Below are 15066 nucleotides of genomic sequence, written 5' to 3' on the forward strand. Positions count from 1 at the left end.
GACAACTTAACACAAAATCTTAAGATATTTTCATTTCAGAGTCTAAACGTTAGTCCACCTGTAACCCAGTGTATGCTAGCCTAAAGATATTGTTGCCATTGCTTTAGGAATAGACAGGATGCAAGTGTACAATTCATGTATTGATGTGGTGTGCATTATTCCTATCTGCAGCCACTCAGTATGTTCCTGGTGCTGTCGTGAACTGGTTGTCAGTGTTGGAGAGGTGTTAAAGCCATATTTATCATCTTAACTATTCACAATATTAACAACCTTTTTCTACCCATTTTGTGTTAACACATTGGTGTATTTACTATGCAAAGTTAGCTCCCTTGTTTGTAATGATCTGCTATTTAATCCAAAGCCAAGAAACTGGGTCACTAAACTCATCTTTCTCACCAGTCCATACTAAATTTACTTTAGCCAAAGGTGAACAATATTTGCCAAATATCTATTGCTACACAAATGTAAATGATACAAAAGAATTTTATTGCCAAATTAATCACTGTAGTATGTGTTATCTCCCCTTGTCATTGAGCACTCTGGAGATGTCTGGCTTGTGCAAGGAACAGCAATATACCAATGGGTACAATGCTCAGCATCTTCCCGAGGCAAGCGAGTTAACTGACTATAAAAGTCCAGTTTCCAACCCTTGCTGAACTACGCTGGTATTATGGAGTTACATTTTGGCTGGACTAACGAGTCTATGCATAGTCCTATCAAAATCGTGAACCGAAATCGAAATCCGGTTTGTAAACTGTCATGCAGATTTCGGTTGATTGCAGGATTTGCAAAGCATGTGCACCGTCAAATCGTTGTCAGCAGATATTTTCCAAATCTTTTCATGTTTTTAATCAAGGTGCTTATGTGATTTGATGCATTTCGCGATGTAAGACCTGTTTTATCACAATAGAGATCTTGATTATCGATCAGATCGTCTGGACTGGGCGCACAATTTTGTGTGAAGCAAACACAAGTGATGGAATCTGATTGGTCCATAGGAGAGGCTTAAAAGGGTCGTTACTGGTAATAGCCGCAGGTGGCGACGAGCCCAGGAATTCCAGCCTAGTTCGGCAAGGGTGGAAACTGAACTTTTATAGTCTGTTAACCTCTTGCCTCAGGAAGATGAATGCTCGGGGGATACTGAATGTGGGATTCATCACCAATACAAAAACCTCTCATGTATAGTTGTGTCTTTGTTAATGACCCAAACATTCACCCACACTGCAGCAAGCTGATACTTTGTCATTTCTATGTTAAGGGAAAAGGTCTTTCATGATTATACTAGAAGTAATTGTTGGAGATTTCTACTATTGATGTTGATGGTGACTGATTGGTCACGGGATGTTGACTATATACAATGTTATCACTGCGTATTGTTACGTTTTATTTTTTATACTGGTCTATATCATGTGCTTTGTTTATTTACCCTTCTGCTGTTATACACATTATTATTCACCGGTGTATACAGATTTACAGCCACTGCTTTCCGAAGGGCTGTGGGCAGGTTGACAATTAAAAAAACACCCTGCAAAATATGTACAAAACTTGGTCAAAAGGTGATGGGAAATGTCTCTCTCCTCGCCTTCTAGGGGGATGTTTATTTTGCATTTATTAAGGAAGTCTCTGTCCGTCTTCCATCATCTTGCTTTATGGTATATAGCTAGAGATTGTGTAATCACTAGATGCAGTTGTTATTTAACATAGACCTGTTAAGACTGTAACCATTTCTGAACTTAAATAAATATCTGTCTACAGTGATGTGTTTGTCCTCAGCTCAACATAGGGTTCGTTTGTTCAGTATTCCAGCTATATGCGTACGGCCTGATGATGGTTGTGAGTGATCCAGACCAACCAGTCATTGATATTGTGAACAACTAAAGTTTTCACGGAAATGAAAAAAACCTGTTTTTTCGACCTCAGATCTTAAATGATTGCAGTTAATATACAAAATATGTAAATATTCAAACAACTAAATTAGTACTAATTGGGCCGTGGCACAAATACAGCGTATTAAATGTTTTTATGCCTTTTTACACGTAAAAGTGTGTAAAAATGTGAATAAAACAGACTATTGTGAAACAGGGCATAACCAGGTGTAAGTAGCTCAAGGTGACCTATGACACCTTGACGACAGGTGAGAACAGGTGCATAATGCCTATAGTCTATTTCTGCTATGTCAATTTGTTATTTTTGAATGTTGAAAGTGCCGACAAATTACCTCCTGTAAAGTACATTTTGTATTGTTCACTGACTAGACTAGTACTTTTCGAGTTGTTTTGTTATTTCGTATTTACAGCTACGTAACACTTTGTGTCGATTTTTAAATTGAGAAAAACAGTTTTTTTCCATTTCCGTGAGTTGCCTGGTCAGGCCCGATACATAATCCACCGGGGTTCAGGTGTAATTGTGCTTCAATCTTAGAGTAGGATTTCCTATACCGTGCACCTCATGCAGGGACTTACTGGACCTGCTCAGAGGCCGGTCTCAAGTCTGCAGCAGTAAGAAATCACAATTTGAATCTACAGTTGCATAATTCCTTAAAATTTCTATTAAAAAAAATATTTCAGCAATATCTTGATTTTGTTTTCCCCTTGCCAATTTGAAATCCTAGATAAATTCCCTCTCGTGTGCATACAAATAGAACTATTCTTTTAATAATTTCATGGCTTTTTTTTGTGGGTAAAACTCTATCACGAAAGTAGATGTAGGCACACTGCAAGATAATGCTTGAACGTATTATGCAGAGTTGACAATATTCCAGTGATCTGTGAAAAATGGAATCTGACCAAGCCAGTGTTTGATGTATGATTTTTGTTTGTCTGTTGTTAAACGCCACACTCACGGATCTTCACAGGTTGTTTTGACATGAGGCAATGTCCCTATCATCAGACATTCTGCAGCATGTTCTTATTTCCATTTTTTAAAATACAAATTAGGTTGATGGTACACAACTGTTTACTTGCTTACACACCAGTTTGAACAAGCTGGAAAAAAACACCACCCACACTATGTTTTCAAAAGTCATTGCCTGAGAGCCAATTATATAAAGAATCTCACCCGAGTGTCTTTTGATATCAAATATATCAACACGAGTTGATAAAAGTGGAAAAATTTCGAGGCTTGCCGAGGATCTTTGCCACTTTTATCAACGAGTGTTGATATGTTTGATATCAAAAGACACAAGGGTGAGATTTTATTTATCATCCAATATCATTCTTCCAACTTTCTCAATTTGTAGACAGTAATTAGCAGGGTCTTCAGTGTAAAAAGTACTGCTATCAGCTTCAGTAGCAGAGCCATTAATGATGTCATTTGATTGTGACGTCATGGTAACCAGTGACGTCACAATGGTCTGCAAAGCATTGTGATGTAATTTCATTGCAGCGATATCTACAGTGTAGATATCGCTTGATCTTATCCAAGCGATATCTCCTGTGGGAGCCAGTTTTGGATGATAAATTATTTTTTAAGCCTAAGCAATCAGCTGGGTGCAATTACCCAATCTCCACTTAGACCACACTCTGGACAGGCATGGCATGCTTCAAACCCATTCTGTCTTTGAACTGCCCCATGGTCTGGGCCGGACAGGCCAGTAGGGAAAGGACGACACACAATCACATGACCACCTCATTAATGAACTTTTCACATGCCTGAGATGCTGGGAACACGGTGACTCCCCACAGGGGAAAGGAACAAAAGAAGTGGTATTTTACATAGCATAAGTTTATTGTTGTATATGTACATCTCCACCTTACAGCCTGGGACAGCCTCACTCCACCCACACACCACAAGACAGGGGACAACACCCAGCTGGTAGTCAGTATGTAACACAGTAGATGATTGGCTCAAACCTCTCTATCACACAGTTCAGGAGCCAATCTCTGACAATGTAAGATTCTAGCACTCTTTTGATTGGCTGAGATCAAAACCAATGAAAAACTTTCTGATACCAAACACAGGGTGGAACACTTGCACATTAATCTGTCCTTAGTTACCTCGTCCAAGGACAACATCTTAAGAAGTAAAATAAACAGTGCTCAACATTTGGTAAGGATATATTACAGACTGCTATTTAATCTGATCGCCAACCCGTACCAAATGTTGCGACACATGCACCAGGCTGAGGAGATATATGGGTGACCCTATCTTAATTGCACCAAGACGAATGGGTCGTTTCTAACGCAGTGTTTTGTCAGTCATATCACAATCAATTTTGTCGTCTTTCAGAAAATATGATTGTGAAAAGAATGAAATGAATCGTTTTGAAAATGATATGATACTGTAGCACTTATAGATAATGACATATTATTCAAACAATGACTCAACTCACGTAGTTGTAGGAGCACCACCCTCCCTCTTACCCTCTTAATGTTCCAACTGGTAACACTTTCCTCACAGTTATATAAATAATATATATAATTGTATCTTCTAAACAGTTTCAACAACTTTTGTTTAAGAAAGTGTATCAGCTTCAGAGCATCTACATCCAAACAAACAAAAATCCTAATTTCTTTTATTTCAGTGATCTGGAGCAGACAACATATTCATTGCTTATCCCAGAACCTGACATAGAGATAGTACCATGCACTACCAAACACCAAATCAGACATCATTATGAAAACAGCAGGTTACAACATAGTACTATGAAGATTGTCTACCAGGCCATACTCAGCCCTGGGCCCACCTGCACAAAGCTTAGTGCTAAGATGATCCCATACTTTAACATAGGCTTTCGATAGTCTTAGCACTAAGATGGTCATAACTCCCATACTTTAACATAGGCTTACGATAGTCGTAGCACTTAGGTGATCGTAACTCCCATGCTTTAACATAGGCTTACGATAGTCGTAGCGCTAAGATCGCTTTGTGCAAGTGTGCCGTGGTCAAAGACGCCAACATGGGAATAGGAGGACCAAGGACAGACAAAAGAAATGTCTTGCTTACACCATCATCAAACCAAATGCTTCCTACGATCAGACCTGCAGTGCTTACACAAACATCTAGGATTCCAGTGTTTGCACAAACACCTAGATCACCAGTGCTTCCACAAACACCTAGATCACCAGTGCTTTCCACAAACACCTACATCTCCAGTGCTTGCACAAACACCTAGATCACCAGTGCTTGCACAAACACCTAGATCACCAGTGCTTTCACAAACACCTAGATCACCAGTGCTTGCACAAACACCTAGATCACCAGCGCTTGCACAAACACCTAGATCTCCAGTGCTTGCAACACCTAGACCTCAAGAACAAACACCCATGAGTCATGAGTAGGTACAGATCCCATATCCAGTCCACCCACCCAGCATCTTGTAAGATCCTCCCATCTTCTGGACCAAGGACAAATCTGACGTGATTCCAATAACTGAAATCTCAATTCTATGACGAGCACTAGTTTAGGCATTACTTGTAATAACTGATCAATTCACTACAATCCATCCATAACACCAGTCATTACCTACAGAAATAACTCAACAAAGTGTCCACTACAATGCTCACTCCACACTCATGCTGCACTGCCGGGGCGTTACCCTCCCCTCCCAGGAGAACCTCCCTCCCTCTGGAGCCTGTCGACCCAGATACTCCAGTTGGAGGCAGTGCCCGTGTTGGATAAGGGGCTTTAAAGCTAAAATGGACAGAATTGTCATTAAACTGCCCACATGTTATCAGAAATGAGCAGGCCACTGTAACTTGATAATGCCCTCATATTGATTAATACACGCCATTATCACGCCCGTTGTTAGCTGACGTCATATTGATGTTCAATAGTGACGTCATCTGGTTTGTTCTATGACGCTTTCATATTTGTAAAAGTGGATCAGTGGTACTTGTGTTGTGTTGATTGCAATAAATGTTTCAAAACCGATATTGTTGTTTATTTTTATTTGATAATAAATTCTATCCATTTTAGCTATGATAGCAGTAATGCTATTTTTCAGGGCATTATCATACAGTTGAAGAAAGACCTCAAGCTTCTGCAAATGATAATGCCTTGAAAAATAGCATTACCCTTATAGTAACGACATGCCCTGTGATGATACGATACGTATCTCAATGTCAAGTCTGTGATATGATAAAACAATACGATACATGAAAACCAGACATATGACACATCAAGGGAACATTTCCAAAGAAATAAATAGTACCCCAATTAAAACATTCAGAATACAACAGTGGCTTCAGTCCTCTTGTGCACACAAGTGGAACATAATATGTAACAATTTTGGTATGCACCATTTTACATGTCAACCTTGTATATATTTGTATCACTTGGTATTGGTACATGATCTAGCAGGATGATGGTTGTATCGTAGCACAGAGCATCAAGATTGGGAGAATCACCACGGGCCCAGTCAGAATCACAATTTAGCAGCATTCATCTTGCAGGGATGTGTTTCAGCGATAGTTAGACCTTCCCACACAAGCAGGGATGTGTTTCAGCGATAGTTACACCCTTCCCACACAAGCAGGGGTGTTCCACCGATAGTTACGCCCTTCCCACACAAGCAGGGATGTGTTTCAGCAATAGTTACGCCCTTCCCACACAAGCAGGGGTGTTCCACCGATAGTTACGCCCTTCCCACACAAGCAGGGGTGTTCCACCGATAGTGACGCCCTTCCCACACAAGCAGGGATGTTTCAGGGATAGTTACGCCCTTCCCACACAAGCAGGGATGTTTCAGCGATAGTTACGCCCTTCCAACATTAGAAGGGGTGTTCCAGCGATAGTTACGCCCTTCCCACACAAGCAGGGATGTGTTCCATCGATAGTTACGCCCTTCTCACACAAGCAGGGATGTGTTCCACCATAGTTACGCCCTTCCCAAACAAGCAGGGATGTTTTAGCGATAGTTACGCCCTTCCCACACAAGCAGGGATGTGTTCCACCGATAGTTACGCCCTTCCCCCACAAAAGCAGGGATGTGTTTCAGCGATAGTTACGCCCTTCCCACACAAGCAGGGATGTGTTCCAGCGATAGTTACGCCCTTCCCACACAAGCAGGGATGTGTTCCACCGATAGTTACGTCCTTCCCACACAAGCAGGGATGTTTTAGCGATAGTTACGCCCTTCCCACACAAGCAGGGATGTGTTCCACCGATAGTTACGCCCTTCCCACTCAAGCAGGGATGTTTTAGCGATAGTTACGCCCTTCCCACACAAGCAGGGATGTGTTCCACCGATAGTTACGCCCTTCCCACTCAAGCAGGGATGTGTTTCAGTGATAGTTACGCCCTTCCCACACAAGCAGGGATGTGTTCCACCGATAGTTACGCCCTTCCCCCACAAGCAGGGATGTTTTAGCGATAGTTACGCCCTTCCCCCACAAGCAGGGATGTGTTCCAGCGATAGTTACGCCCTTCCCACACAAGCAGTGAACGAAAGATGAAAGCGTCAACATACACCAAATGTCATGAGATGCAGTGAACATTGAGTTTCCAATCTCACCACCGGAGTTGGATCTCGCCACAGGTGTCAGATCTTGCCACAGGTGTCAGATCTCGTCACAGGTGTCGGATCTCGCCACAGGAGTCGGATCTCGCCACAGGTGTCGGATCTCGTCACAGGTGTCGGATCTCGCCACAGGAGTCGGGATCTTGCCACAGGTGTCGGATCTCGCCACAGGAGTCGGATCTCACCACAAGTGTCGGATCTCACCACAAGTGTCGGATCTCGCCACAGGTGTCGGATCTTGCCACAGGTGTCGGATCTCGCCACAGGAGTTGGATCTCACCACAGGAGTGTGATCTCGCCACAAGTGTCGGATCTCAGCACAGGTTCAGATCTAAGCACAGGAGTTCGTTCCACAAGCTTCATTTCTCCACAGGAGTCGGATCGGATCTCACCATAGGAGTCGGATCTCCAAAACGTGTGTTGGCTCTCACCACAAATTATCTTTTGAATTCAGGAAACTGAAAGTGGATGCGGCCCCAGCTGTTTCGTACCGTTTCAAAAAAGATGCAAAGCAGGACCAGTGAAGTAAGCAGTGACAGCTGTAACAACATAGGTCACAGAACATATCTCGGTCGACTGTGGTAAGATACAGGATACAAAACATGAATACATGACAATTGTCATATCCTATATTGATAGGACTACAGAGACCCAAACAGAACAATCAGTAAACCCGATCACACTTACAATGGCTTGAGCACTCTTTTACACAAAGTCAGAAAACAGAAATTTAATTATACCACGTTACATATTTATTTTCCATACATTGTCCTGCATGGGTACATAACCTCATGATACAAGTGTCATACCTTGGCACACAGTCTTACGATACAAGTATCATACCGTGGCACAGTCTCACGATACAAGTGTCATACCGTGGTACACAGTCTCCAATACAAGTATCATACCATGGTACACAGTCTCACGATATAAGTACCATACCATGGTACAGTCTCACAATACAAGTACCATACTATGGTACAGTCTCCCATACAAGTATCATACCTTGGCGCACAGTCTCCAATACAAGTATCATACCGTAGCACAGTCTCCGATACAAGTATCATACTGTAGCACAGTCTCCGATAAAAGTACCATACCATGGTACAGTCTCACGATACAAGTACCATACTATGGTACACAGTCTCACGATACAAGTATCATACCGTGACACAGTCTCACGATACAAGTACCATACCATAGTACAGTCTCACGATACAAGTGTCATACCATGGTACACAGTCTCACGATACAAGTATTTTAACTTGGCGCACAGTCTCCAATACAAGTATCATACCATGGCACAGTCTCACGATACAAATACCATACCATGGTACAATCTCCAATACAAGTATCATACCGTTGCACAGTCTCACGATACAAATACCATACCATGGTACAATCTCCGATACAAGTATCATACCGTTGCACAGTCTCATGATACAAGTACCATACCATGGTACAGTCTCACGATACAAGTACCATACCATGGTACAGTCTCACCATACAAGTACCATAATATGGTACAGTCTCATGATACAAGTACCATACTATGGTACAGTCTCCTATACAAGTATCATACCTTGGCGCACAGTCTCCAATACAAGTACCATACTATTGTACAGTCTCACGATACAAGTACCATACTATTGTACAGTCTTAGATACAAGTGTCATACCATGGCACAGTCTCCGATACAAGTATCATACCATGGCACAGTCTCAGATACACGTGTCATACCGTGGCACAGTTTCACGATACAAGTACCATACTATGGCACAGTCTCCGACACAAATATCATAACGCGGCAGAGTCTCCGATACAAATATCATAACGCGGCACAGTCTCCGATACAAGTATCATACCGTGGCACAGTTTCACGATACAAGTACCATACTATGGCACAGTCCCCGATACAAATATCATAACGCGGCACAGTCTCCGATACAAATATCATACCGTGGCACAGTCTCCGATACAAGTGTCATAACGCGGCACACAGCCTGTCAGTGCATGGCTACCTGGGCGAGTCTTTACAGCCTTAGACAGAGACATGGTGTAATACTTTAGAAGATAATATGCTGTCAACAGGAGGGGACTGTACAAGTGAGCCATCAACACACGCCCCTTCGATCAACACACGCCCCTTCCATCCACCTCATCCCACCATCCACCTCGTCCCACCATCCACCTCGTCCCACCATCCGTACTGAGCGAGCTCTCGCAGACCCTGTGTCCTCATTAAACAACTGATATTTTGGTTAGCAAGTTCTACATGTCATTATGGGAACAACACCCAAGCCTGCCGCCGACACAGCCAAGTCAACACTGGTCCAAGGGAGACAATTTGCACTTTCCAAGGGGAAATAATCACAGAATTCTTCACATTTCCTGGAGAGTCTTGCCAACGTGAAACATAAGCATTGGGTATAGGACCAACCAGCGGTGTTGGTCTGCAGTCAATATTGAAATGCCCCTGGGGTATACACAGTCAGCAACAGGCTCTCGCCCCGCCTGGCCGCTTCTCCATCGGCAGCCATGTTAGGGGCAGTACGGGCCCTGCAGCTTCAGGTACTGTGGACAGAGACGAATGTGCATAACAGATGTCATCTAAATATAGAACATTAATTAAATGAGGCAGATTATTATTATTATTATTTTTATTGGATGTGGATGTGGATGTGGATTTGGGTTTGGGTTTGGGTTTGGGTTTGGGTGTGGACGGGGAAGGGGAAGTGGAAGTGTATTGGGAGTGGGTGTGGGTGTGGGTGTGGGTGTGGGTGTGGACGGGGAAGTGGAAGTGTATTGGGAGTGGGTGTGGGTGTGGGTGTGGGTGTGGGTGTGGACGGGGAAGTGGAAGTGTATTGGGAGTGGGTGTGGGTGTGGGTGTGGGTGTGGACGGGGAAGTGGATGTGTATTGGGAGTGGGTGTGGGTGTGGACGGGGAAGTGGATGTGTATTGGGAGTGGGTGTGGGTGTGGGTGTGGACGCGGAAGTGGAAGTGTATTGGGAGTGGGTGTGGGTGTGGGTGTGGGTGTGGGTGTGGACGGGGAAGTGGAAGTGTATTGGGAGTGGGTGTGGGTGTGGGTGTGGGTGTGGGTGTGGACGGGGAAGTGGAAGTGTATTGGGAGTGGGTGTGGGTGTGGGTGTGGGTGTGGACGGGGAAGTGGAAGTGTATTGGGAGTGGGTGTGGGTGTGGGTGTGGACGGGGAAGTGGAAGTGTATTGGGAGTGGGTGTGGGTGTGGGTGTGGACGGGGAAGTGGAAGTGTATTGGGAGTGGGTGTGGGTGTGGGTGTGGGTGTGGGTGTGGACGGGGAAGTGGATGTGTATTGGGAGTGGGTGTGGGTGTGGACGGGGAAGTGGATGTGTATTGGGAGTGGGTGTGGGTGTGGGTGTGGACGCGGAAGTGGAAGTGTATTGGGAGTGGGTGTGGGTGTGGGTGTGGGTGTGGACGGGGAAGTGGAAGTGTATTGGGAGTGGGTGTGGGTGTGGGTGTGGGTGTGGGTGTGGACGGGGAAGTGGAAGTGTATTGGGAGTGGGTGTGGGTGTGGGTGTGGGTGTGGGTGTGGACGGGGAAGTGGAAGTGGATGTGTATTGGGTGTGGGTGTGGACGGGGAAGTGGAAGTGTATTGGGAGTGGGTGTGGGTGTGGGTGTGGGTGTGGACGGGGAAGTGGAAGTGTATTGGGAGTGGGTGTGGGTGTGGGTGTGGACGGGGAAGTGGAAGTGTATTGGGAGTGGGTGTGGGTGTGGGTGTGGGTGTGGGTGTGGACGGGGAAGTGGAAGTGTATTGGGAGTGGGTGTGGGTGTGGGTGTGGGTGTGGGTGTGGACGGGGAAGTGGATGTGTATTGGGAGTGGGTGTGGGTGTGGACGGGGAAGTGGATGTGTATTGGGAGTGGGTGTGGGTGTGGGTGTGGACGCGGAAGTGGAAGTGTATTGGGAGTGGGTGTGGGTGTGGGTGTGGGTGTGGGTGTGGACGGGGAAGTGGAAGTGTATTGGGAGTGGGTGTGGGTGTGGGTGTGGGTGTGGGTGTGGGTGTGGACGGGGAAGTGGAAGTGTATTGGGAGTGGGTGTGGGTGTGGGTGTGGGTGTGGGTGTGGGTGTGGACGGGGAAGTGGAAGTGTATTGGGAGTGGGTGTGGGTGTGGGAGTGGGTGTGGGTGTGGACGGGGAAGTGGAAGTGGATGTGTATTGGGTGTGGGTGTGGGCGGGGAAGTGTATGTGTATTGGGAGTTTGTGAAGGTGTGCGTGTGGACGGGGATGTGGATTTGTATTGGGAGTGGGTGTGGGTGTGGGTGTGGACGGGGATGTGGATGTGTATTGGGTGTGGGTGTGGTTGTAGGTGTGGACGGGGATGTGGATGTGTATTGGGTGTGGGAGTGGGTGTGGGTGTGGGTGTGGGTGTGGACGGGGATGTGGATGTGTATTGGGTGTGGTTGTGGGTGTGGACGTGGAAGCAGATGTGGATGTGGATGTGGAAGTGGGTGTGGACGGGAAAGTGGGTGTGGGTGTGGGTGTGGGTGTGGGTGTGGGTGTGGGTGTGGATGTGGAAGTGGAATAGGTTAAAACTGATCCTTGACTCACCTGTATTACAAGAGAGGGTCCTCTGGCGACAATTTCCGCTGGGATCTGACTGAGGGGGCAGTTCTCGATGCTCATGATCTGCAGGTTGGCACAGTAGGCCAGGTCATACGGCAGACTGTGCAACTCGGGGTTGTCATTTATGTACAAAGATTCTAAACTCTCTAATGTACCTGAAAAGTAACACAAACACATTCAGTTCAATGTACAGTGTTACATAGAAGTGTCGGCAATTCTACAGAGTAACACATTCAGTTCAACATTCAGTGTCATATGGAAGTGTCGGCAATTCATAAGAGTAACTCACATTCAATTTAACGTACAGTCTTACATAGAAGTGTCGACAATTCATCAGAGTAAATCACATTCAGTTCAACAGACAGGGTCATATGGAAGTGTCGGCAATTAATCAGAAGATGTAACAAGTCAGGAGAGAACAGCTTATTACTGACATCAGCAAACGGACTGTTGCCATTCTGAGACCTACTGACTGGACACACTCACCTATTTCATTGGGCAAGGATGTCAGGTTGTTTTCTCCAGAGCCAAGATACTGCAGGTTCTTCAAGAACCTGGACACACAAGAACATCATCATGGAAAGTTTCTTCACAACAAGAAAACATTAAAATTCGTCAATACAACACATCTCACTAACAGCTAGAAGCCTCGGTTGCTGTGTGGGTTAGATTGCTGACTTTGTGTGCTGGCGATTAAGTGGCTCACTGTGGGTTTGATTCCCGGACAGGACTCAACCCCGCCAAAAAGTATGAGAATCTGTACTTTACTCAGAAAGTGTTATCCCAAATATAACATTTGTTACATGTCATACATATTAACTTTCATTTCATCTTAGTCCTACAACATACATGTACAGCGATAAAACAGAGCTCCAGATAAGCTTTTGGTGTTGTGGGTATTTTACCCATGCATTTAAAAATTTTAGTTTTTACACATGTGGGTATTTAAGTTAAATATTAAAAAAACCCACTATTCCTCTAGTCCCTGCAAACTGGTGTCGTGTGGGTTCGAGAGCTTTATAGGACTCAAAAATACCACGATACTACTACAAGAAAGTGTGATGGTAAATGATCATGATGTGACTGTCATCGTGGAGTTTATATATATCGCCCGTTTATAATTTCAAAATTAGTTGCTGATTTGCTAATCGAATACTCAGGGTTACTTCACAATATGTTGATGATACGCACAAGTTTTATTTTTGTAGCATATCTGTGTTGTTCATTGCGTATTTTATACGCTTGGATTATATTTTTCTGTGTATTTCTGCATTTCTGATGCGTATTTCACGCAGATACGCAGCTTATCTGGAGCTCTGATAAAAACTAACAATTTTAGTCCACTAGTCCTTATAATGATAACCTATAGTTCCCTTAATGGGCAGTTTGGCAAGGACTACAGGACAAGTGCCATATTCTACTGCTGATGTTGCAATTCAATCAATTCTTTAGGAAATTATGTGAAGTCCAGCAGAACAGTATGTTCAATCGTTAAGAGTTCCCTTAAAACTTCTAAATAAAATAGTTCCTTTAACCGATGGACAAAGACCTTATCTGTAACTTTTTGATTTGCAAAATTCAAAGTCTTACCAGGTGAAGTGTAAAGTTTAAGTCGTGTTCAGTGTGTACGTTGTTGTGCGGACTTACCCGAGCGTCCGCGGCAGACACGTCAACTGATTGGACTGCACAATGAGTCGCTGGAGATCACGCAGGTTTCCTGAAACATGAAACATCAACCTCAGTATCCCCCATGCTCCTCTCCATGACAAACAGTATCGATACTGGGATCACTGTCTACCCATACACAAGGCCTCTAGCTCTCAACTGGGAGGCAACTGTATGAATCACACCTCACATACACAATCCGACCCGACCCATACACACACCCCACCCTATCCTACGTACACACCACACCCTAACTCACACACCCCACGACCCGACCCATCCCGACCCATACACACACCCCACCCTATCCTACGTACACATCATACCTTGACACACACATCACATCCAACACCCCCCTCGACTCACACCTCCCTCGACTCACACCTCCCATCCCGACTCATATCTCCCACCCCGACTCACACATTCCATCTTGACTCACACACCCAGCCTCGATTCACACATCCCCCCCCCCCCCCCCCCCGACTACACCCCCCCCACCCTCGACTCACACATCCCACCTTGACTCACAAACCCCACCTTGACTCACACCTCCCACCCCGACTCACACATCCTACCTCGACTCGCACATTTCATCCCGACTCACACCTCCCACCCTGACTCACACACCCCACCCCTACTCACACATCCCACCCCGACTCACAAACCCCACCCTGACTCACACCTCCCACCCTGACTCACACCTCCCACCCTGACTCACAAACCCCACCCTGACTCACACCTCCCACCCCGACTCACACACCCCACCTTGACTCACACCTCCCACCTTGACTCACACCTCCCACCCCGACTCACAAACCCCACCCTGACTCACACCTCCCACCCCGACTCACAAACCCCACCTTGACGCACACATCCCACCTTGACTCACGCGTCCCACCCCCTGACTCACATCCCCCCCCCCCCCCCACCTCGACTCACACATGCCACCCCGACTCACACACCCCACCCTGACTCACATCCATCCCCTGACTTACCTATTTCAGGAGGCAGCTGTTCCAGTCTGTTCTCTTCGAGGTCCAACACTCGCAGCTTGTGGAGGTTTCCAATGGTTGATGTCAATCTCTGGCAATGGAAAATACATTAACACTGTGAACAAATCTGTCAAGACATAAAATAGTATGCAGATTAGAGTTCTAACAAACCATAAACAATCAATTAAGCTTCACATTAATTAGTCTGATGGTTGAAATTATGACATGACAAATCAAAGGAGCTATTAACTGAATGGACACCTACCCTCAGACATAGTAACTGAGTGGACACCTTCCCTCAGACATAGTAACTGAGTGGACACCTTCCCTCAGACATAGTAACTGACACCTAC

At 45.2% G+C, this 15066-nt stretch overlaps 1 protein-coding gene across 2 annotated transcripts in view; it reads right to left on the reverse strand.

The window, feature by feature from the left end:
• Positions 1–3511: 3511 nt before the first annotated feature.
• Positions 3512–15066, reverse strand: part of LOC139466809 (leucine-rich repeat protein SHOC-2-like) — a 36000-nt gene continuing 24445 nt past the window's right edge. For both annotated transcript variants that reach the window (XM_071248505.1, XM_071248504.1), the window contains exons 14-18: positions 14717–14804; positions 13704–13773; positions 12543–12610; positions 12042–12211; positions 3512–10033 (exon numbers count right to left, since the gene is read on the reverse strand). In XM_071248505.1, the coding sequence (XP_071104606.1) occupies positions 10001–10033; positions 12042–12211; positions 12543–12610; positions 13704–13773; positions 14717–14804 (429 nt within the window). In that variant the 3' untranslated portion in view covers positions 3512–10000. The remainder of the gene's footprint in view (positions 10034–12041; positions 12212–12542; positions 12611–13703; positions 13774–14716; positions 14805–15066) is intronic.

Source organism: Haliotis cracherodii, unplaced genomic scaffold (assembly GCF_022045235.1).
Source record: "Haliotis cracherodii isolate W230 unplaced genomic scaffold, xgHalCrac1.p SCAF_19, whole genome shotgun sequence".
In the NCBI taxonomy this organism is placed as follows: Eukaryota; Metazoa; Mollusca; class Gastropoda; order Lepetellida; family Haliotidae; genus Haliotis; species Haliotis cracherodii.